This window comes from Pelodiscus sinensis, chromosome 1, assembly GCF_049634645.1.
Source record: "Pelodiscus sinensis isolate JC-2024 chromosome 1, ASM4963464v1, whole genome shotgun sequence".
NCBI lineage: Eukaryota > Metazoa > Chordata > Testudines > Trionychidae > Pelodiscus > Pelodiscus sinensis.
In genome coordinates this window covers 36939090-36963616 of record NC_134711.1, presented here as the reverse complement: position 1 = coordinate 36963616, position 24527 = coordinate 36939090, and the positions used below count along the sequence as shown (strand labels likewise).

Genomic DNA, 24527 nt, shown 5'->3' with positions numbered 1-24527 from the left:
GGGAGAGAGAAGGGCTGGTGGAGGGGGGCAGGTCTTTGGAAGGCTGAAGGCAGTGAGAAGGGCAGGAGTCAGGACAGCAGAGGTGGGTGAGGGGTTGGAGGAGGGGCAGCAGGCACCGGGGAGCTGATGGAGCAAGGGGAGGAGACATGGCAGCAGAGGGAAAGGGTAGAGGTTTATAAGATATTTATTAATAACTTGGGTGCCACAGTGGCACATCCAAACAAGCCACAAACTCAGTACTGGTGCACAACATAACATTTATTCTGCTCATGGGAGGAGACTCTTAGAGAAAACACTTCCCCCAGCCTCTCTGCCCCCCGAGTTAATGTCACACACATTGGGTTAATGCAATTGCAGGATAGTTGCATGAGGGGAGTTTGCTGAGGGCTAAACTAATCCCTATTGGTAGGAGTATAGTGGGAAAAGTCCTTTGGGGGGGAGGGTTACATGACACCTTTTACTTCTGGTCATGTGTCCATATTGCACCGAGAGTGTTATCTCCAGAGGCGTGGCTAATGGGAGTCGGGGTGTGGCTAATGGGGGTCAAAGAGTATATTTAAAAAAAATTCTTTGGGTGCACAGCCTAATGAAATGTGCTGCGCACGCCTATGCCCCTAGTTGTAACTTACTGAAAAGATTTCCCACACTACTTCTATTCCCTGCATACCAAACAGATAAATCAATAAATATACTTTAATGCTTGCCAAAACCTTATCAGCCTTTTTTGCTCAGATTCTTATTCTGTCTTGGTGTTTAGTGCACAGGGTAAACTGACGGCTCAAGAACAGTTAGTGTGTGTTGGCTAGTAGTTTACTCATATTTTATTTTTCACAAGCTAAGTAGTGAAAGACAAAAATCTTAATTTAAATAATTTCCTCTTTTTTAATATTACTTTTCTGTCATGTTGGTTACTTTCACAACCATAATCAATATTTATATCAAAACTATTACAGGACTCCTTGCTGAGTCTTATGAGATACAGTCCTTGTATTCTGCTAATGTAAATTCTTAACTTGGTATTTCTTTTTCTCCTGTCAGTTTCTAAACATTAATATTGTTCCCAATTACAGTCCCATTTTAAATACTGAGCACACTAGGTATACACTGCAAAGGTTCAAAAAAGGGCAACAAAATGATTAGGGGTTTGGAATGGGTCCCATGTGAAGAGAGATTAAAAAGACTTGGACTTTTCATCTTAGAAAAGAGGAGACTAAGGGGGGATATGGTAGAGGTCTATAAAATCCTGATTGATGTGGAAAAAGTGAATAAGGAAAAGTTATTTACTTGTTCACACAACATAAGAACTAGGGATGACCAAATGAAACACATAGGTAGCAGGTTTAAAATGAACAAAAGGAAGTACTGCTTCATGCAATGCACAGTCAACATGTAGAACTCTTTGCCAGAGGATGTGATGAAGGCTAGAACTTTAAGAGGGTTCAAAAAAGAACTAGATAAATTCATGGAGGTTAAGTCCAGCAATGGCTATTAGCCAGGATTGGTAGGAATAGTATCCCTAGCTTCTGTTTGTCAGAGGCTGGAAATAAATGACAGGAGAGGGATCACATGATAATTACCTGTTGTGTTCCCTCCCTCTGGGGCATCTGGTATTGGCTACTGTCGGCAGACAGGATACTGGGCTAGACGGACCATTGGTCTGACCAAGCAGGCCATTATGTTCTTATGCAAATAAACCATAGTTGAAAGTTAATATAATATTGATTAGTGTCATGAGCAATTAAACTTCCCTCCCCGCTCTTTCCATCATTACTTGCTTACCCTAATTTCATAATTTAGAATTTTAATTTAATTATGTTGATATTGAATTATATTTTATTTGTCTTAACTTGAGATTAATATTCTAAAAAGACATTGGAAACAAGGACTAGCGAGTAGATTACAACCCGGAAGAGCCAGGTTCGGGCGATCTGCGCATGTGCAGATCGCTGGACAGCGTAGCTGACGAGCGGGGTTTGCTGCAGCTTGGCGAGCCCTAATCATACGTATTGACTTATTCTTCCTTTTGTATAAATATATATTATTTCTCGGTATAAAACTACATTAAAAATAACTCCAGAATATTTAGACATTAAATCAGTGATTCTTCCTGACCACATGCTGTGTGGGGTCAATTATGTTACCAGATGATAATTTGACTCTGATTAGGGATGTGCATTGACAAAAGCATTAAGATAAACATTTACTCAAGCTTTAAAGTAACTGTTTCAATTCATGTTGGTTTGATTTTGACTAAAATTATCTGGTAAATAGTATCGTTTCTTTTAAAATAGTCAGGTTTGCCTTAGTTTTTACTAAAGAAAATCATAACTGTTCTGTGCAAGGCAAGTTTTGTATTTTCTCTGTTGCTGCCATTTTAAAAAATTCCATTCCTAGATTTTTACCAGTTTTCTTTCTGCACCAGAATCAACAAAAACACAAAAGAATATTAACATTAATTACAAAATGCATCAAAATATTAGAGTATTGAGACTTAAATGTTTTGCCAAAAACATAAACTATATACAGTCTTTTATAAGATTGCAAAATAAAGACAGCATTACTCTATTTATAGTGTAAATGAATTTGTGTGTAATAACTTGAAACACATTGGAATTAAATGATGTCACAATAGGATGTACTGTACATTCCTTGGTCACTGTTATGCATCTTTGATCTGTCAGTAGGCTAAAAATTAAGGATGCAATTCTGCAAAGCAGTTAAGCACTGATCCAAAGTCAAGTGAAGTAAATTAAAAGACTCACGCTGAGCTCTTTGAGTTTTGTGTATCTACGTAAGGATTAAAGATCTGGTTGAACTACGTCACCTGTCTCTCAGACTTGTGGACTTGGGTTGTAGTGCAAAAAACAGCTGTGTAAATAGATGTTCAGTCTCCTGCTGGAGAATGAGTGCTGGGATCCTCCCCCTTGTACTGTCTTAGAGCTCAGGCTCCAGTCAAAGTCCCCAAATCTAGATTATTTTTCAGCCCTAGAGTCCAACTCAAATAATCTGGGCCAGCCGTAAACATTGTACCCCTGTGTAGACATACTCTAAGTGACTTTATTCAAAAGTGTACCAATATTTGTCCTTCCTTCATTTCTAACACTTTTTTTGTTTGAGGAAACATTCAGAACTGGGTTATTTTGAAATATTATCCTGTTTACTGTGCTATAATAAATAGTATATCAGGTGGAGTATCTGATTTTAGGTTAATTATTTTTAGTCCATCTTCCTGTTTCTCTTTCATGTTGATTTACATTCCTTTGATTTACAAAGGTAGAAGGCAGAGCTGATTGTCTGTTAAGCAACATTTTAAATAATCCCTAAAACTTCCTGGTAACCAAATTAGGAGCATATTACAAGCGGAGTAAAAGTTCAAACAACCCTTGAGTTTTCACTAACACCCCATCCAGCAGAGACTTCCATGAGACTACTCACAATTTTTAAAATTAAGCATGTGCATAAATCTTTGCAGGATTAAGTGATATTTTCTATAGTATCTGATCCAGTATAAAATATTTGCTTTGCTGTCATTACTAATGTGAGTTCAGTTACTTCCAGGATCAAGTCTACAGATTAGTATTCAAAATGAAACACCTGTGTAGTGAGAAATTAAAGAATGTTTCAGCTCTATGCAGTCACTTCTAGTTTTGGCACAACGCAGAAGTGACCTTTCTGAAATGTGATGTTGGGTCTAGATCAGTGCAAATAATTGATTGAAGTAAAAATGTGATTTTTTTTTTTAAATTCTGAACTCTTGCTATGCCATAAAACAATACTAGTGAATACAATTACTGTGGGTTTACACAGGTGTAACATCAGAATTTGATCCACAATTCAAAGCTGTATTTTTTTACTGAGACTCTGGAATGGTTTTAAAAAAATATTTCCACTCACTTAAAAAAAATCAAATCAAGCATTTCCTGCCTAGTTTGCCAACTTTTTTTCTCTAGTTAAAACTGAGTTATAATTGTTTTTCTCTTTTCATTGTATGTGAGTAGGTATTTCATATTGAAAACAGTGGAGCAGCATGAACAGCTAGCCTTTTCTAAACTACTGAAGCAGACCAGGAAAAATACAGGCATCGGAAAGGACAAATGTTCTATAATACAATCCCTCAGGCTTTATGGACAGATTCTGGGAGGACTTCAAGGTTTGAACTCTTTGGACTAGAATAGTAATCATTAAAATCATCACAAATTGTTTGCCACTAAGACTGTGAAAGACATGACTAAAAAGCCTTTTTGGCAGTTTGGAGCAGTGGTGGGCTAACTTGCAGCTGGCGGGCCATATGCAGCCCATCAGGGTTCTATGTGAGGCCCATGCACCTCCCCTCTGCCCTCTTCCACTGAGTCTTTCATGTTCTGGGTTCCTGCACTTACCTACTCCTTCTCCTCCATCCCAGCACTTTCAGAGTGCTATGAATCACCCATCTTCGATCCTCCCCCTTCTTCCCAAAGCTTTGAATGCTGCAAATCAACTGACTTGTGGCATTCAGAGTCTGAGGAGGAGGAGGAGCAAGGATGGGATGTGAATCAACTTATTCATGTTGTTCTGGAAATGCTTGGAGGGATGGGGCATGTCCAGGGGAGGAGTCAGGGAAGAAGCCAGGTGGCGGTTTGAGGGAAGGGTGGAATGGAGGCGGATCCTGCAGCAGAGGGGAGAATTGAGCAACCCCTAGCAAAATGAGTAGTGAGACACCATTTAAAGCAAGGGCATGTGTGAGGTGCTTGTGATTGCACACACAAAATTGTAAGTTGTGTGCTCCCTCTGCTTGTTACTTTTGCTGGTAATTTAATTTGCCCTTAGTGGATCACTTCGTGTTTGAAAGGCATGGATAAAGAAGGAGGATCAAGTGCAATGTATTTAATCTTATTCTTAGGGTCATGCTTAGTGCACATGCCCGATTTCAATCTTGCAGTCCACTGAGATGAAGGGCCACTCATGGGCCACACTCACTAACCTTAGTTGCCCTTTACTGACATGGAGTCTGAGCACCACTGTTAGTGGATATATATTCTTAGACCCTGTTTCTGCAGAGAGAACTGTGCACAGCTCTATTTAAATCAGTGGGGTTCTACTGGGGAGCAGGGGGTTTGCCTGTGTAGAGCCAATCTCAGGACCAGAGCTTTAGATTGTTCCCAACCTCTAGTGATGCACACCTAAGCTGGGACCCTCAAATGTACTCAACATTGTCTTAAATCAATTGGAGCAAAAGTAGGCTAGCACTCAATATTCTTAAATTACAACTTTCATGTTTTTGGAGCTAGACACATTTTGCTAACTTTTATTAAAACTCTCCCTTTTTTTGTTTCTCCTTCCATGCTTATCTCTTTAAAAAAAAATCTTTTTTACATTTGTTTTTTTTAGAAACCCAGACAGTAGGATTGCTTCACAGGTGTCATTACGCTATGCATATTTAAAATCCGTTATGCTCAAAATGCTTGGACCATTTCCTTGCTCCTAATTTGCAATCTTGCGTGCACACTTCTGCCTTGGTGGAGCATATGTGCTCTCTTCAGATTGTTTCTCTCTCCTTAAAACAAACCTGTCATCAATCTCTGTGTGGAGTTCACATTGGCATTCTGTAGGGAAGAGGATTTTTTTGTCTTCAGTATACTAGCAGGCAATTGTCCCACTTATTTTCTAAAATAGTTTGGAACCATGGAAGTAGCCTGTTTTGGAAGTTTAACAAATGACAATTCATTACGTCCTCTGAATTGTCAAGTGCTGCTTGGGTTCATTCTTCAGTTACTACAGGTCTAGCTACACACTCAGTCCCATAACAGTTGAGTGTCTTCCAGGAGTGGACTGGCATGGTGGGATATCAGGAATTTCCCGGGGGGCCGTTCTCTGAGGACCAGCTGGTGGCTGCTAGAGGAGGAGGGGGATTGTGACAGGGCACTGCAGCCCTGCATTTTAAATTCCCCAGAGCTGGCCATGTACGGGGCACTTTGGGGCCAAGGGAGCGCATGCATGGCATGCTCAAACGCTGCGCAGCAGCTGAGAGGGGAGACACCCGGGCGTGGTGTGACATCACACCCGGGGCTTTAAAACTGCCTGGCCCAGAGTTGCACTGCACGGCCCAGCTTCTGTTCTGGAGCCCCTGAAGCAGCTGGGGCCAGGGCTGCGAGGACTTCTGGGGCCCGATCACAGACTCCAGCGGGTGTGTAGAGGGAGGTGTTAGGAGAGGGGATGAGGAGGGGTACCTCACATGATCAGAGTGGGGCTACTGGAGGAGTAGGCACGGGGAGAGGGGCTGGTGGAGGAGGGGAGGTTGCAGGAGGGCTGAGGGCAGTGAGAAGGGCAGGAGTCAGGACAGTAGAGGAGGGTGAGGGGTTGGGGGGCAGCAGGCACCGGGGAGCTGATGGAGCAAGGGGAGGAGACATGGCAGCAGAGGGAAAAGGTAGAGGTTTATAAGAGATTTATTAATAACTTGGGTGCCACAGTGGCACATCCAGACAAGCCACAAACTCAGTACTGGTGCACAACACAAAATTCATTCTGCTCATGGGAGGAAACTCTTAGAGGGAACACTTCCCCCAACCTCTCCGCCCCCGAGTTAATATCACACACATTGGGTTAATGCAATTGCAGGATAGTTGCATGAGGGAAGTTTGGTGGGGGGCCAAACTAATCCATATTGGTAGGAAGATGTTGGGAAAAGTCCTTAGAGAGGGGTCACATAACACCTTTTACTTCTGGTCATGTGTCCGTCTTGCCCTGAGTGTGTTACCTCCAGAGGCCTGGCTAATGGGAGTCAGGGGTGTGGTTAACGGGCCAGGGGTGTGGCTAATGGGGTCAAAGAGTAAATTTTTAAAAAATTCTTTGAGATAAAGTGGGCTGTTCTCAACCCATTTCCCGGGCCTATTTTGATTGCCAGTCCTCCCCTGGTGTCTTCTCTACAGATGTAGGGCATAATCAACTGAAAGAAACAGCATCAGATGCATGCTCAAATGAAATCTCTGCCCCCAGTTCCTGTGGACTGTCCCTTGCCCCCAGAGGACTATGGATGTACAAGTGAACTCTTGAAGTGATTTCTAACTTATAGAATGAGAGGGTACATTCAAACTCTGCAAGAGCATTCAACACTGCATTCTGTAATTTTCTGGAATAGAGTTGGTTTCCAGAAAGGCTGAATGCATATTTTATTCTTTTGGGTCACTTTCTGCAAGTATTGAATAACATGGCTTTCTATAACCCTTTCTTTGTGCTGCAAAAGTTTGAGGTACTCTAATATATGATTTGTGGGAATAACTGTACAGCTTCCCTATGATGCCAGAGATTCTTGTGAGCATTTCTTGTAGTTTGCTTGATGGTCACTTGTCACAGCTTATCTTAAATTGAGGTGGGAACCCACAATTTTTGTTGGCCTAGGGTTGTAATGGTGATTGAGGCCTCTCAGAGCTACTTTAATGGAAGTCACTCTGCATCCCCTTTACTGCAGTGAAGAATGCTAATCTCTTAACTTAAGCATATAAGGCTTTTAATGAAACTCAATTTGAGCAGTTGGTTTGCAGCTAATCCCAAAGTGCTGAATGGAGGCCATCAGTTAGTTTCCAGAGAGCTTAACCAACCTTTTAAAAATATGGGGTACTAATAAATAAATCTTCATTAAAGGAAACTGCATAGCAATTACTTAGAAGAATGGAGGGTTTGGCATCCTTAGAAAGGTTGATAGTATCACCTCTTCTCTTTCTCCCCCTCATCGCCTTTCTCGTTGGCCAGTTTGAGGAATGATACTTTCTCTACTTCTCCAGGGGAAGTTGCTTACAACATAATTTTTGCCTGTTTACAATACAATCCCTTCCACAATATCCAGGCATTCACTAGGCAAGTGTGATTCAAATTCCATTGAACGGATTGCAAGGGGAAAGTCCCATCTCTTACATGCAGAGAATTTTAAAATTTGTCCTAGTCCCAAAAACATTTATAATTTTTTAAAAGGCTTTTCAAAATCAAGACATTTAGGGGGCAGTGAGTTGTACAGTCATTGATTATTTTAGTGGATCTTCAGAGTGGTGCGCACATGCCCATACTCATCATACTGCTTTAGACTGGTTCTGCAACTTCTATGACGGTGTCCTGGCAGACACAGTGAATGAAATTATGGCCCCTTTTAAATAAATGCAGCTTTTGTCATTGACTTCACTGGGGCTAGGTTTTCACCTCATACATTCAGAGAACTCATCACTGATAAGAGTAAATATAAACACATTGTTCAAGTTACAAGTAAAGTTACTTAAGTCCTTATGTTTTAGGTGATCAATACAACTCATCTTTGCTTTAGCAAGTATAAAGCAAGTGAGAAGCTCCACCCCAAAAAACACCCTGCCCCTCACTAATGTGGTCCCCTACTGAGAGACCGAAAGACACTCTCCATATTCCCCTTGCACACCAGAGCCTGGAAAGCCCAGGCTAGTAGATTGTGTGCTCCAGCCCTGTGGAGGGCTGTACATACAGGCGGTCCCCGAGTTACGTCGGATCCCTACATATGAATGGGGCTTTTCTCGCCGCGGAGGATGCGGGCGGCAGGACCGCTGTGCATCTGGGAAGTCCCGCCGCCCGCGTCCTCCGTGGCGAGAAAAGCCCCCCCCCAGCAGACCAGGCTTTTCTCGCCGACGCCTGGGGTAGAGCAGCTGGGGCGCTGCCGGGTTGGTCCCGCAGCGCCGCTCCTCGGCGCTATTGGACCAACCCGGCAGCATCCCAGCTGCTCTGCACCAGGCGTCCCCAAGTCAGCCGCTGCTGAAACTGACCAGCGGCTGACTATAGGAAGCCCAAGGCAGAGTTTCTCTGCCCCCAGGTTCCTGGAATCAGCCGCTGATCAGTTTCAACAGCGGCTGAATCTGGACGCCTGGGACAGAGCAACTGGGGCACTACCGGGTACGTCCCCGCAGCGCCGCACCTCGGCGCTATTGGACCAACCCGGCAGCGCCCCAGCTGCTCTACCCCAGGTGTTCCCAAGACAGCCGCTGCTGAAACTGACCAGTGGCTGACTACAGGAAGCCCGGGGCAGAGCAGCTCTGCCTTGGGCTTCCTGAGGTCAGCCGCTGGTCAGTTTCAACAGCGGCTGGATCTGGACGCCAGTTCCGACTTACATACAAATTCAACTTAAGAACAAACCTACAGTCCCTATCTTGTACATAACCCGGGGACTGCCTGTACTGAGATGTTAGCTATACTGATCATCTGCTACCACAACATATGAGACTGTTTTCCTAAACTGAGAATCATTTATTCTACAGACTAGGTAAGATACAGGCAGAGCAATAAGTTTCTCCATACTACAGTAATGGCATGACTGCTATTGAAGTATTGCACTACTATAAAACACTTTAAAGGTACCACATTGAAATAAGACTGTTACCATGGATCAAAAAATTTGACCTGTAAGAATACCTTATTGAAACTAAATGTTGTATGGTGAACTTACTGCTCCCTATTTACCTCTCTTTGATTTGCAGATGAGATTTACATGGAACAACCTGAAAACCCAGACAACCCTTTGCAGTGCCCCATAAAACTGTATGACTTCTATTGTTTTAAATGGTAAGGGCTTATTTTCTACACTAGTTTAAAACATTTGATGGCTTTAAATAGCATTTCATCATATTAGCTATAACATCTTCAGCAGATCTCAGAGAAAGATTTTCTCTTACGATTGATTTTCCTCATTTAATAGTTGGACTTGACATTGCAACAAAGACCTCTCGCCAGATACAGACTGGAAGGGTTGGGTCACTAATATTTCAGACAGGAATGCCTAAAGCTCGCAACTTTTAGTGTGTGGGAACAAATAAGTCTTACTACATAATAAACAAGAAATTCAGTACTAATTTTACTCTTCAAAGGAGTCAAAACTATGTAGTATGTTGCTTAGTATAATTCAAATTTTCTTTATAGCCCCCAGGGTGCCAAAGGGCCGAGTGATACCTTCTATCTGGTCCCTGAACCAGTTGTGGCACCAAACAGTCCAATCTGGTACTCTGCTCAGCCTGTGAAAGTGGATGCGATGGAGCAGATGTTGACCAGAATTCTGATGGTCAAGGAAGTGCAGGAAGCACATGTGAAGACCCATATATCAGCATAGCATCAAGGACAAATGGATAAGTTACAACATTGCCCTTGTCACAAACTTGTAAATATTATATTTTGAGTAAGGAATGAAAGAATGGCTGTAGCTAACACTTTCTTTTACTAGTAATGATTGACTACTATGAGTAAATAGCATTTAACAGTACCAATCTGCTAAATTCCATAAAGTGGATTTCTTATTTTGTCCAACATAATTGTCTAATTTCTAGTAACATCTAAATAGGGACAGATGTGGATTCTAGTACTACTATGTAACACCAAGTAAATCAGAGTCCTAAACATGTCATTTTGTTTAATTTGTGAGTATGGAGCTCTTTAAACTAAATTGATAGTAGAAATTGTATATGAATTAAGTTTTTTTTAATCAAAGTCCTGAATGGAAATAGTAGTTATAGTGTAAAGTAATTTTACTCAGTGATTTGCTAATAGTGCAGTAGAAGCATAGTTTTCTCTCCAAAACAAGAATTACTTTAATTTTTTCCCTTTGTTTAAAAGGATACTTCCATGACTGGTCTGTTTGCAAAGGATTGACTTTGGGAAAATAGGCTTCCTACTTCTCCTACAGTATTAACAGTCTTAAAGGCCTTGTGGCTAATATTTGCACAAGGTTGGATAGCTTTCTTTAGTTAGTGAGGAAAGCATTTACCTCACTTCAAAAGCAATAAAAACACCAGAATCTCTCTGACTGTTCCTATTTCTAGGTTGGGGGTATGTTCATTGGTAGATTGTTCACTACATTCTTGAAGCTTTATTGCAGGGGTGAGAAACCTTTCTTTGGGAGGGGGGTCTGCACAAAAGTATAGAAGCAAAAACAAAGCCCTCATTGATGTGGCCCCCAATTGAGAAGACACTCCCCACATTCCCCTTGCATACTAGGGTCTAGGCAAGTAGATTTTGTAGGCCCCCTGCCTCTAGGATGGGCCAAAAATGAGTGGTTTAGTCTGTGGGAGGGGGCTTCCGGGAAGCAGGGTTGTAGTATGAGGTCTGGATGAGTGTGAGGGTGGGGGGCTGTGGGTTTGAAGCACCAGTGCAAGCTCCCTGGTACTGGGGGCGGGGAGCCCCAAGACTCAGGGGCTAGATCCAGAGAAGCTGGGGGTTGAATCTGGCCTTTGGGTTGTAAGTTCCCCACCCCTGCTTTATTGGAATCAACTGGGTATGTACAGAGGGCTTACATAACACACATTGATACAAATTTACTTCAGTGCCTTACTACAGCCTAGTCACTTCAGCATTGTAGCAGTGGCGGTAAAGTATCTTTTTGAGGTAAGTTTGCCTTTTTCCAGAGAGAATTTGTATATTCTTCACACTATAATACAATATAGATCATTAGTAAGAAAAATGGAGTTGGTTAGTGGAAGTATTTTTATACTATGTTCTTATTTACAAATTCAACACTAAATGTCTTGAAAATAAACTTTTTGCTTTTGAGAATTACATTTTAAACACAAAGCTGAAACAGTGACCAACTATTCTTGAATAGCTCACTAAAACCAGACTCAGACTATATTGCACATAAACAATAGGTTAAGATCACATTTTTTCAAAGGCTTATTGACTGAAGAAGAACCCTGCCATTTTATAATTGTACTATGAGTGGAGATAGTAGCTTTTGATCCAAGATGGGAGATATTTCTCACTTTCAATAGTAACATCTAATGCAGTGCATGACACCTAGTGCCAGCATGGCATCTAATCTGGTTTGTACCAGTATGTGCACATTCTTGTTCTCTCTGCATATACACATACACAACCTGCTGTAAATATCTAGAAAAACTTAAATGAAAGTGTTTGTTGCAAATGACCATTCTGAACATGTTTGTCTCCCATCTCTACTATGAAGAGAGACGGTAAGAGGGATAAGACTTAATAATCCAGTTCATCTCTGGTAATAAAAGCTTGTCCTGACAGCCATGTCCAAACTCATTTTCAATTACAAATGATCAGGCTTCTTTCCTTTCAGGAATAGCCACCCCCCCCCCTTGTAAAGCGACGAACCTTTTCTGTCCATTTAAAATTCTTTCCTAATGTTCTCACTGTTATGCTTTCAGAATTACTTTCTTCAGAGTCAGACCCCTATTCCTTTAGTCATATTAGTCAAGCCGGCACAATCAATCCACCTATCTCTTTTGGAACTAGCTTTTCTCAGAGCTACATCTGGTTTGTCAAAGTGTACAGTGTTTGCTGGCCAGAACATCATAAATACAGTTGTCAAGAGCAAGTACCTGGGATTAGTTTCTGCTAAGATGAATAGCCTAATAGCTGCTTTGTAATGGGAGTCTAACTAGTATAGTTAGTAAACACATGATAATGATTGACAGAGAGAATAGGTCTTGAAATGAGCAATCATAAAAGGCTTGAGTCCTGCTTGTAGCAGCTACTTGCATGACCTCCCACTGCTTGTTCTAACCAAGGGATTGTAACAATCCTAAGGTTGAGCTAAGGTATTTTATACAGCAATCTCACTAGAGGATTAAATGCTGCTACTGTGGCTATAAAAAGCTTTATCCACACTGCCTTCAAATCATTCATAAGGAGTATATGCATATTGTAAACAGAAGGAAAAGAGCATTAGGATTCATCCATTCCTGTCTGTCAAACAGCTAATCTACAATGTCCATACCCTTCTTGATTGCTGAGACACCAGCCCAGGGACAGAAGGATGCAACAGGTCTATGTTGGCTCTCAAGCTGCTCAGCTTCCCCCTCAATTTATTCTTTGGAGATTTTTTTCTTCCATTATCTACCGAACTGGGACTTTATCACATCAGACAGATGGATGCTGGAGGAGGGCTATAGAGTCCCTCTGAAACAATTTCATTCCATATTCCTCACCCCTTTCCTGCCTTCTCATGAAAGTCTCCTAAACTGAAGGTGTAATCTTTCCTGATTGTGCAGATGATAGCAGCAATTTCCCTGAATTTGCCCCAAAGAGGTTTTATTCTACTTCACACAGAGTCAGGTGAATGAAGATAATCTGTAGACCTGAAGTGTCTGAATATTTCTGTCTTTTTGCGGCATTTCAGAATACAGGCAGTCCCCAGGTTACGCGGATCTGACTTATGTCGGATCCGTACTTACGAACGGGGCTTTTCTCGCCCCGAAGGACGTGGGCGGCGGGACCGTCCAAACATGCTGTGGTCCCGCCGCCCGCGTCCTCCGGGGCGAGAAAAGTTGCTCTGCGTCTCCCTGGTCTGCTGGGTGCCCTCCCCCCAGCAGACCAGGGAAATGCGGAGCAAAGCCGCGGAGGACCCGGGCCCCCAGCAGACCAGGGAGACGCAGAGGAGACGCAGAGGCGTCTCGGTCCCGCCGCCCACGTCACCCTGGTCTGCTGGGGGGGGTGCAGCTAGTGCGCGCCCCCCCCCCCCCCCCAACAGACCAGGCTTGTCTCGGGGACGCCTGTGGTAGAGCAGCTGGGGCGCTGCCGGTTGGCTCCGCAGCGCCGCTCCTCGGCGCTACTGGACCAACCCGGCAGCACCCCAGCTGCTCTGCTCCAGGTGTCCCCAAGTCAGCCGCTGCTGAAACTGACCAGCGGCTGACTACAGGAAGCCCGAGGCAGAGTTGCTCTGCCCCGGGCTTCCTGGAATCAGCCGCTGATCAGTTTCAGCAGCAGCTGACTTGGGGACGCCTGTGGTAGAGCAGCTGGGGTGCTGCCGGGTTGGTCCCCGCAGTGCCAAGGTGCAGCGCTGCGGGGACCTACCTGGCAGTGCCCCAGCTGCTCTGTCCCAGGCGTCCAGATTCAGCTGCTGTTGAAACTGATCAGCGGCTGATTCCAGGAAGCTGGGGGCAGAGAAACTCTGCCTTGGGCTTCCTGTAGTCAGCTGCTGGTCAGTTTCAGCAGCAGCTGAATCTGGACAGTTCTGACTTACCTACAAATTCAACTTTAAGAACAAACCTACAGTCCTTATCTTGTACGTAACCCGGGGACTGCCTGTAGTGATCCTAGTAGGAACTGCTCCATCCTTAGATCCTGGGTCTTTGTTTTCAATCTCCAGGATGCATATCTTTATTAAGTATGCACCCATCTCAAAGACAATCATTAGCATGAATCATAACTTGTATCATGTCATCCCTTTTATCTTTTCATCTGGCCCAAGCATCTTTACAAAGGTCTTCATTGTCCACACAGCTTGCCGCCTCAGTGCGGGAATAGCTCCACTTTCCTCATCTTAGTGACCCTCAAGGTTCCACTTTCTTGGGATCCAGCCAGCAACCAGAAATGGCCTTGAAAACCTGGAAAAGTCTACTCTCACTGGTATAGTGCATAGACTTCATTAGACCCACTCTGTACTCAACTGCTAGGATCTATTTACCCACAGAAAGTTTTGTTGTGAAATCTTATCACTACCCTACTGTAGTACCGACAGTCCACAGCAGGAACTTGCCTATTGCCCTTTCAACGAATTGATGGATTTTCCATTGATTAATTGATAAGGAGGGGATCTGCAGTGGGGGGTTAGCTCCTGGCCCTGGGCGCTAACCCCACTGTGGCTCTGCCTTTTAAATGTATTAAGAGCCTAATGTTTTCTTCCACAATTTGGTGCTGAGACTCGGATGGCAACGCCTGATTGAAGACAGCGACAGTGGCTGCAGACTGCCCCCTTCATCCCCAGGGCACCAAATGAGAGATAATAGACCTTTTGAAATCTCTACCGGGGTGTGGAGGAGGACTGCCAGTAGGGTCGTTGCTTCTTGCAGGCTCAGGCCATCCGAACTTCTTGAATCTGCAACAAGGTCAGAAGCAAAGTAGTTCCGGGGAGGTTGTTTTGCTACCCCCGAGTAGGCCTAAGTTTATGCAGTGCTGGGAACTGCTGTGGTTTTGGTGGTGCTGCCCCGGGTACGGGAAGAAAATTGTATTGCGTCCGAACATAAGGCACCTAGGTTTATGCAGTGCGGGAAACTGCTGTGGTTCTGTGTGTGTGTGTGTGGGGAAAGTGTTGGTTGCCGCCCCAAATATGAATGAGGTCCATAAAGAGAGATGCATCTAAATGTGGGAGGAAAACTTCTGTGTGAAAAGCATGCTGAGTGTGAATGTAATGAGTGGAGTATGAATGCTGCTGCCCAGGTCTCTGAGAAGTAAGCAGATTCCAGCAGCACCAGGGCTTTCCCAGAAGGGAGTTCTGAATGCAAGGGGGGGTCAGCCGAACCTTGAGCCCAAGTGGATATGTGAGGGAGTGACGACTCCCCTTATTTCATGACTGTTTCAAGGAAAAAAAAGAGGAAAAGTTTGCTCCTCTGACACCGCCAAAGCCCAAAGATTTCTGACTACAAAAGGACACTAAGAACTGACCTTGGTGAAAGAAGCGAAGTATTGTATATTGCCAAGGAGAAACGTGTGGGAGTGGTTTGGGTTTCTCCCTTTGATTTGGACTCTGTGCTTACGGACGGGTACCATCAGCATGTACCTGCCCTCCCCGATTGGTTTTAGATGCAATTAACCCTTAAGTTCCAAATACTCTTTAATTGGATTACCTTAGTACTCGACCGATACCAAAATCTGCGTTCACCAGAGGTCCAAAGAAATCTCTGAAAATCCATTTAATCCATAGCACATTCTCTCTGGTGTATTAATTATGATATGTTGTGTTATGTTACTAAAATTATAGAACAGCCCCATCCTAGAATTATATTGGGGATATTAATGATTATATTGCTTTTGCTTATTAAAGGTTTTGTATTTGATTGTTGTTGTAAAAGATGTAGTAATAGAAATAGCTTTTGTTTGTACTAATTATGTAATGTTTAATGAAAATAAAGGTTTAGAAAGGTAGTAGTGCTGTAAGCACAAAAGGGGGGACCGTGGAGGCAGGAAAAGGGAATAAGGGAATTTGTGTGCAGCCATCTTGGTCTTGTTAACAAGAGAGCAAGAGTCAGGCTAAGTCTGTGGCCTGACAACCCAAGATCTGTAAATAGACGCTGCCTTTGCCCCTCGCCTCCATACGGAGATAAGGATAGAATGCTGACTCTGGCAGGGACCTTGAGATAAGGTGCATCTGGGTGGAACTAAAATAACTGTTAGCCATTGGTGTTTGTAATGGGAAGGAGACTAGTTGTTGTTATTACATGTACTGGACAGTATATAAACTGCTTCATAATTGCTTGTATTCGAAGATCTGCTTTGTGTGTGTGTGTGTGTGTGTGTGTGTTCGTTTCCCCCCCCCCCCCCAACCAGTTTTTCCCTGGCTGCAGCTCCTAATAAAACTGCCTCTGGCTACTTTTGTTGCTTACAAACAGAGTGAGGACAATGTTTTCTTCCACAGCACTTAATACATTTAAAAGGCTGAAGTACATCAAGGGGACCAGGTGTGAGTTGGGCCAGCTGATTCCTAGCTTGGGCTGGGTCCCCCTGCTGTGCACCAGTCTTAATGGTAAAAAAGCTGGAGTGCAGCAGGGGATGGGGTGAGAAGGAGGGGTGGGAGCCTGGCATGAGCTGGGAATCAGCTATCCTGGCTCATAGCAGGTCCCTGCTACCCCCTTACCTCCCCTGCCCCAGCAGAGATGGTTCTGGGGGAACTGGCTCTTAAGCTGGCTCCCCGCAGCTCCTGCTCCCTTTCCCTTACTGCCTCTGACAGAATGTAGTCACACCTCTAACCACAATCTATCCCAATAAGTTTTCTGCTCCCGCAACTGGTGAATGGATCTTTTCAAGGTTTGTATTAAAGTAACATTTTTTTTGCATCCATTTAGTTTGAATGATCATTACTGTGGACATCTCCTTGCTGGACTAAGTTGCCTGCCTCCAAGGGTCCATAGGTCAGATTAAAGGAGCTTCTGTCCACATCAACATTCTCAAACTCAGGTTACCCCCCTCCCCCCAAAAGGAATTTTGTTGGCCCTAGCCTCTTGCCCCTTTAAGTGTTTTTGTTAGCCCTGAAAATGTGTACTTTGGAAAAGTATTAAGGTCACAAGTATAACCTGTTGACAAAGTAAGTGGCATAAGCAATATATTTTTCCACTTGAAGTATTTTATTAATGTAAGCAAAAGTTATTCAGGGTTATATGCCCTCCTTACTGTTTTTCCTCCCCCTCCCCTTTCCCTGTTCCTACTCTGCCACTGCTCCACTCCTACTCCATCCCTCAACTTAAGTTCTGCTGTGCCCCCAGGGGACTACTGGGACAGGGCTTGGTGATGGCAGCAGGGTTTGGGCCTCCCCCCACTCACCTGGGTGACGGAAAGCAAAGTGACCGGGCCCCCAGCTCGCTATGCTTCCCCAAGCCTGGGTCCCAGCTGTGTTGCTCAGGGATGCTCTGCTTCCTATGCCCCAGTAAAGTGGAATGAGCTGGCTGGGAGAGCATGGAGTGGGGCAGGCTGCTGGGTCACTCCACTTCCTATGGCTGTTGCTGGTAAATGCAGGGGGTGGCCTGACCCCTGGTGCCAGGCCCTCCAAGCATCCTCTAAGCCACTCTGAGTCCTGCATGCAGAGCCCCAAACTGTACAAGGGATGGGCTGGCTGTGTATAGTGGCAGTGCTACTGGAACTGGAATCAAACTTTGCAGCCAGAAGCACCCTCTGGTGTTTCTCAAGACAGCATACTGGGGGAGGAAGAGGAGTGGAAAGCATTCCCCAGCCTACTTTTGACCTCAGATGCATGGCAACCTGCATAAGGTGCTTCCAGAGTTGAAACATTTGGTTTGCCTGGGTGTGGACTGGTAGATATGACATTTGAATTAAATGTGGGCTTCTCTCACCCAGTAGAGGAAGTATTGGTGCTTATCACTAGTAGAATGACTGTGGACAGGAGCCACAGATCTTGAATCCTGGTGTCTTTGGCCTAATCCAGTGGGGTGTGTGAGAGAGAAGATTGGAACCAGAGTCCCCCAAACCAAATGAAAAACCAAACTATCAAGAAACAGCAAGAGACTAAATATATAGAGAATTTCTAAACTGTTTTCTTTTAAAAGTGCATCAGTGAAGATGGTAGCAGCTCTGCCTGTACAGTGGTGAGATGGCACTGGTGGCATGGTTGGTCTGCCCTGTACTTTATCACCTTTCCCATTTATTCAGCATTGGTAAGGCCACCTCTGGAGTATTGCATCTAGTTTTGGGCCACTCTTCTACAGAAAGGATGTGGACCTATTGGAGACGGTCCAGCAGAGGGCAACCAAAATGATCAGGGGCCTAGAGCACATGACCTACGAGGAGAAGCTACGGGATTTGGGTTTTTATTTAGTCTGCAGAAGAGAAGAGTGAGGGGGGATTTGATAGCAGCCTTCTACTTCCTGAAGGAAGGTTCCAAAGAGGATGGAGAGGCTGTTCTCAGTAGTGATGGTTGCAGAATACAGAGCAATGGTCTCAAATTACAGTGGGGGAGGTCCAGATTGGATTTCACTAGGAGGGTGGTGAAATCTCCATCCCTAGAGATTTTTAAGTCTCAGCTTGACAAAGCCCTCACTGGGATGACTTAGTTGGGGTTGGTCCTGCTTTGGGCAGAGGGCTGGACTCTATTACCTCCTGGGGTCTCTTCCAGCCCTAGGATTCTATGATCACCTTGGACAAAATTGCCAAGCAAAGGTGCATGCACAGAGTAACAGGCACTACTACTTCTTCTTCGAGTGATGTCCCCGTGGGTGCTCCACTACAGGTGTCGGGCTCGTCCCGGCGCCGCAAACCGGAAACTTCTTCATAGCAGTAGCCCCCTCCGGAGGACCGCGCGTGCGCAGTGTGTCCCGCGGCGTTCGCGCCTTTTCTGCGTCGCGCGGTCCGACCCGCCAGTTCCTCCTAACCGTCCACGGCCGCAGACGGATCTGGAACACGCTCCTCTCCTGAGGAGAAATCGTTTAGTCAAAAAAATCAGATATATGTTCAGTTGTTTCCCAGTTAGCCCCTTCCCAACGTAGTGTTAGTCAGTGTTATATCGTTAGTTAGTTAGATTGGTTAATTGTTATAAAAAAAAAAAAAAAAAAAAAAAAAAACCCTGTTACTTCAACCCCCTGTTTTAATTCCGGGGGTTACACCCGCACAGCGAACCATGCCCGGTTCTCCCGGGTTCAAGAAGTGCGCATCATGCGGCGAGGCTATGCCGGTGTCGGATGGCCACTCCCGCTGCATTCGCTGCCTAGGGGAGAGCCATATCCCTCAGAAGTGTGGCCATTGCGCCAAGCTAACGGCGCGCACGAGGCGTGACAGAGAGATGCGCCTTAAAATGCTCCTCTTCAACAAGGCTCTTCAGCCGCCGACGTCAACGGAGCGAGAGACCAAGGGTACGCACAAGACCAAAGAAAAGGCCTCCGCTTCGTCCAGGAGCCTAAGTGCGGCAGACTCGAGAGCCGCGTCGGGCCACCCACAGGCGATGGAAAAGCCTTCCAAAGCCCGTAGCACATCGGCGCCGAGCCCCGCACTCTCTGTGGCATCGGCCCCGCCAACCCGTCCGGAGTCGGCACCGTCATCAGCGGCACCGAGCCTCCGAGCGGCACCGCAGCCGGATTCGGTGCGGTCCTCGGCACCGAGGCAATCGGCACCGTCGGCGCATGACCGTGCCCCGAATAAGACGGCACTGGTGGCCGGCCCGGCACCGAAGCCTAAACAGGCACCGAAGCCTAAGCCGCAACAACCTAAGGCACCGGACACGGCACCGAGGAAACACTCGGCACCCAGATCCCATCCAAAGCCTAGCGACGCAGCCACTCCTCATCCTCAGGGCGCGTCGGCACCGCACCGCACCGGCCGATCGCTGGAAGTGGAGGAGCCGTCTCAGTCTCCCGTTTCGGCACCGGATCAGACGACCTTACACCCTCAGGTGTCGGGACAAGAAGTGCTTCCGCCTTCCTCGCCTCCTGCGCCTCAATCACCATGCCTTCCAGGGGAAATCTCTGATGGGGCCTCACTTATCTCGATCCCAGATAGCCCGGTCCCCCATACTTCTAGAGCGGTACCGACGAAGGCACAGAGGAAAACACACCACCCTCGTACCCCTTCTCCAGGTTTGGACAGGGCAGCCTTCTCGCCTGGACCTTCGATTTCACCTCAAAGACGGCGGAGCCACTATCACGAGTACTCTCCTGCACGCCGCTACTATAGATCCCCGAGAAGGTCCATCACACCGCCTCACTATCACTGATCATACTACTCCAGATCGCCGTACCGTTACTCGTACCGCTCTCGTTCCCCTCGATCACCTACCCGCTCCCGCTATTATCGTCATAGGAGCACTCTGTCCTATTCTCCACAATACTCTCATCGTGCGTCTCGTCACCGCTCACCGCATTCGGAGCGTTCACGATCAATATCGAGGCGCTCACCCTTGTCTCCGAGCCGACAGCAAATATATTCGCCAACGACCCAAGGCTCTATTCCACCGGCTCAACGCCCACCAGCGCCTACGGGAGATGCGTCCACGACTTCGGTCCCACAGGACGATACCACTCAGTCACCAGTGGCGGAACACCAGTCAGTGGCCTCCCCGACAGATGTCGCTTCCTCTTCTCCTGATGATGCGGTGTTTAACGACGAACCCCCTCTTGCAGATGATTATAAGCAGTTCCATGAGCTTTTTACACGGGTAGCGGATTCACAAAACTTACGCACCTCGGGGGCGCCTCCAAAACACCATCCGCTGCTCAGAAATTTACAACATTCTAGTAAATCCAAGCTAGCTCTTCCTTTCGATGCCGCGATATTGGAGGTAGCCAATGACATCTGGCAAACTCCGGCGTCTATGCCTCCTACCAACAAACGCACGGACAGGAAATATTTTATCGACGCCAAGGATGCAGAGTTTCTCTTTACCCATCCTGTTCCAAACTCTATTGTGGTTGACGCAGCACAGCAAAAGGCGAGATCCGCGCAGGCGAGAAATTCTATCGCGGACAAAGAGGCCAAACGCTTAGATTTGCTAGGCAGAAAGGTCTATTCATCTGCTACGGCCACATTGAGGATGGCAAACTACTCTGCCCATCTTGCCAACCACGACTTCGACAACTATTCGAAGTTAGTGCCGCTCATACAGCATCTCCCACATTCCCAAAGGGAGGTACTGAAGGCCATAGTACAAGAGGGGTACACAGTGGCCCGTAATGCGCTCCAGATATCCCTCGATATCGCGGACTCGGCCTCCCGCACTACCGCGACGTCCATCGTCATGCGACGAGACTCTTGGCTCCACCTGGCTTCCGTGCCAAAGGATCTACACCCTAAGGTGGAGGACCTCCCATTTGACCGAGCATCCCTGTTCGCTCAAAACACAGACCAAGTGTTCCACTCAGGAAAAGACTCTAGAAATACGTTAAGAACTCTAGGGATGTACACCCCGCCCTTCAGGCGCAGGAGAGCCTGGCCATATAACAGGCAGAGGCCGCCTCCTTCTTCGGCTTCCTATTATACCAACCAACGATTTAGGCCATACGACCAGCATAGACAGAGGCAGCGCCCCCAACGTCGCCGCCAGCAACCTAACAAGGCCAACAACCAGCAACAATCTAGACAGCAAGTTTGACATACTGATCGAGAGTCTGCGAGCCATCCCTCAACTAGAACCCAATGCGAGAGTAACCAAACTCTTCAACCGCCGTCTGTATCCATACTCCCTTCGTTGGTTTGCCATCACCACAGACCGCTGGGTCAGGGAGATTGTAACCTCAGGACTCACCATTCCGTTCTCCACCTTGCCTCCCACCAACCCTCCCTCCCCACCCCTTTTCAGGGACCCCTCCCACGAAAGTCTGTTATGACAGGAAGTAGTACACCTACTTACCATAGGTGCGGTGGAAATAGTTCCTCCCGAATTCCATCGCAGGGGGTTCTATTCCCGATACTTCCTCACAGAGAAAAAGTCGGGGGGATGGAGGCCGATACTAGACCTTCGCGGTCTCAACCGCTACCTGCGAAGATACAGATTCAAGATGGTTACTCTGGGTTCCATCATTCCAACACTACAAAAGGGGGATTGGTTCGCGTCTCTCGACCTGCAGGACGCATACTTCCACATTCCTATCCACCCAGCTCACAGGAGGTTTCTGCGATTCACCGTCGGAGACGACCACTACCAATATGCGGTACTTCCCTTCGGCCTATCCGCAGCTCCGAGAGTATTTTCAAAGACCATGGCAGTCATAGCGGCATACCTCCGTCGAGCGGGGATCACCATCTTCCCTTATCTCGACGACTACCTCCTCTCAGCACCTTCGAGAGAACAAGCCGAGATGGCAGTTGCCACTACAAAAGGCATCTTCGAGACCCTTGGCCTAATTATCAATCTGCCAAAATCTACTCTAACTCCGGCCCAGTCCATCATGTTCATTGGGGCCAGACTAGACTCTACCACTGCTATGGCGTATCTGCCTACGGACAGAGCCGACACCATTCGAGATCTATCGAACGTCTTGCTCACAGCCCCGAAGGTCCCTTACCTTACCTGCCTGAAACTATTGGGCCACATGGCCTCTACCACATACGTCATAGCCCATGCTCGCCTCCGCATGCGATGTCTGCAACATTCGCTCCTCATAGCCTACAAACCGGGCATTACCAATATCAACACTTTCATAACCATCCCTGCCCGAGTCAGGAAATCGCTTGTTTGGTGGACTCTACCTGCCAATACTCTAGCAGGCGTTCCATTCCGGATCCAGCCCCCATCCATTCAATTGACCATGGACGTGTCGCTAATAGGCTGGGGGGCGCATATGTTGCACTACCGGATTCAGGGACTGTGGTCCCATCAGGAATCCCTACTCCATATAAACTTCCTGGAGCTCAGGGCAGTCTTCAACGCATGCCGCCACTTTGTCCAACATATACAGGGGACCACCATACAAGTCCTTACCGACAACATATGCACGGTTTACTACATCAACCGGCAAGGCGGGGCCCGGTCCAGGACTTTGTGTGCGGAAGCAGTGCGCCTGTGGAACTGGGCGATCCGCCACAGGATCGCGCTCGTAGCTTCCTATCTCCCCGGCAAAACCAATATAATTGCGGACACGCTCAGCAGATCATTCCACTCCCAACACGAATGGGAGCTCCTTCACTCTGTAGCCCTCGATCTGTTTCGGGCATGGGGTTACCCAGAGATCGACCTCTTTGCCACTCGCGACAACAGGAAGTGCCGCTCTTACTGTTCGAGAGCGGGGATAGACAACCAATCCTTGGGGGATGCCTTCCTTCTAAATTGGGGGGCGTACCATCTCCTCTACGCTTTTCCCCCAATCCCGCTGATACCGCGGGTAATACAGAAAATACTATTAGACTCGGCGACAGTAATCCTGGTGGCTCCCTTCTGGCCGCGCCAGACTTGGCTCACGCAACTCATGCAGATGTCGGTGTCCAGACCTCAACGTCTTCCACGGATCAACAACTTGATCTCACAACAAAACGGCAACTTTCTCCACCCGGATGTCGACCGCCTGCACCTGACAGCTTGGCTCCTAACTGGCTCCAGGGCCTAGAGTTAACCTGCTCCCAAGCAGTCATGGATGTACTCGTGCAAAGCAGACGACACAGCACCCAACGATCGTACATCTATAAGTGGCGTCGCTTCTCAGCTTGGTGCCGGCCACAAGCCATTAACCCCCTAAATGTGCAGATCCAGCGTATTCTGGACTACGTCCTGCATTTACACTCCCAAGGATTGGCCGCTGCTTCGCTAAAAGTACACTTGGCAGCTATTTCGGCTTTTCACGCTCCCATAGAGAGCTTTTCCGTTTTCTCTCATCCACTTACGAAGAAATTTCTCAAGGGAATTTCCAATATTTGTCCACCACACAAGCCTATCCCGCAGCCATGGGACCTTGGCCTTGTACTGGACACCCTTACCCGCCCACCGTTTGAACCACTTGCGACTTGTGAGTTACAAATTCTCACGATAAAGGTTACCTTTCTCCTGGCAATAGCCTCAGCTCGGCGAGTTTCAGAGCTTGCAGCACTCTCAGCGGACCCGCCATACACGATGTTCACTCAGCAGGGAGTCTCACTGAGATGTCACCCATCCTTCTTGCCAAAAGTCAACTCGTCTTTTCATGTCAATGAACCTATAATCTTCCCTACTTTTTACCCCAAACCACATGCTACACCGGAGGAAGCCCGCTGGCACACTCTGGACATTAGAAGGGCATTGGCATTTTACCTTGACAGAACACGTCCATTCCGGAAGTCTCCGCGTTTGCTATTATCACTCGCTGATCGCTCTAAAGGTCATCAGCTGTCGTCCCAACGTATTTCCAAACATATAGTTAACTGCATCACCCGTTGCTACACCCTCAGGGGGAAATCTCTGCCCTGTCCGCTAACAGCGCATTCAACCAGAAGTATGGCTGCCTCCACGGCTTTTATGAAAAATGTATCTCTTACAGACATATGCAGGGCAGCGACATGGTCGTCCGCATCCACCTTCGCTAGACACTATGCCCTTGACCGTCTCAAGGTCGCAGATACAGCAGTCGCTCAAGCAGTCCTTTCGTCCGTGCACAAGTAAATCCGAAGCACAATCAGTGCGAGGGTGACTG

General features: G+C 46.6%; 1 protein-coding gene across 2 annotated transcripts in view; it reads left to right on the top strand.

Moving 5' to 3' along the window:
* Positions 1–10435, top strand: part of LOC102449763 (transcriptional regulator QRICH1-like) — a 40130-nt gene extending 29695 nt beyond the window's left edge. For both annotated transcript variants that reach the window (XM_075928084.1, XM_075928077.1), the window contains exons 7-9: positions 3999–4150; positions 9462–9546; positions 9901–10435. In XM_075928084.1, the coding sequence (XP_075784199.1) occupies positions 3999–4150; positions 9462–9546; positions 9901–10087 (424 nt within the window). In that variant the 3' untranslated portion in view covers positions 10088–10435. The remainder of the gene's footprint in view (positions 1–3998; positions 4151–9461; positions 9547–9900) is intronic.
* Positions 10436–24527: the final 14092 nt, after the last annotated feature.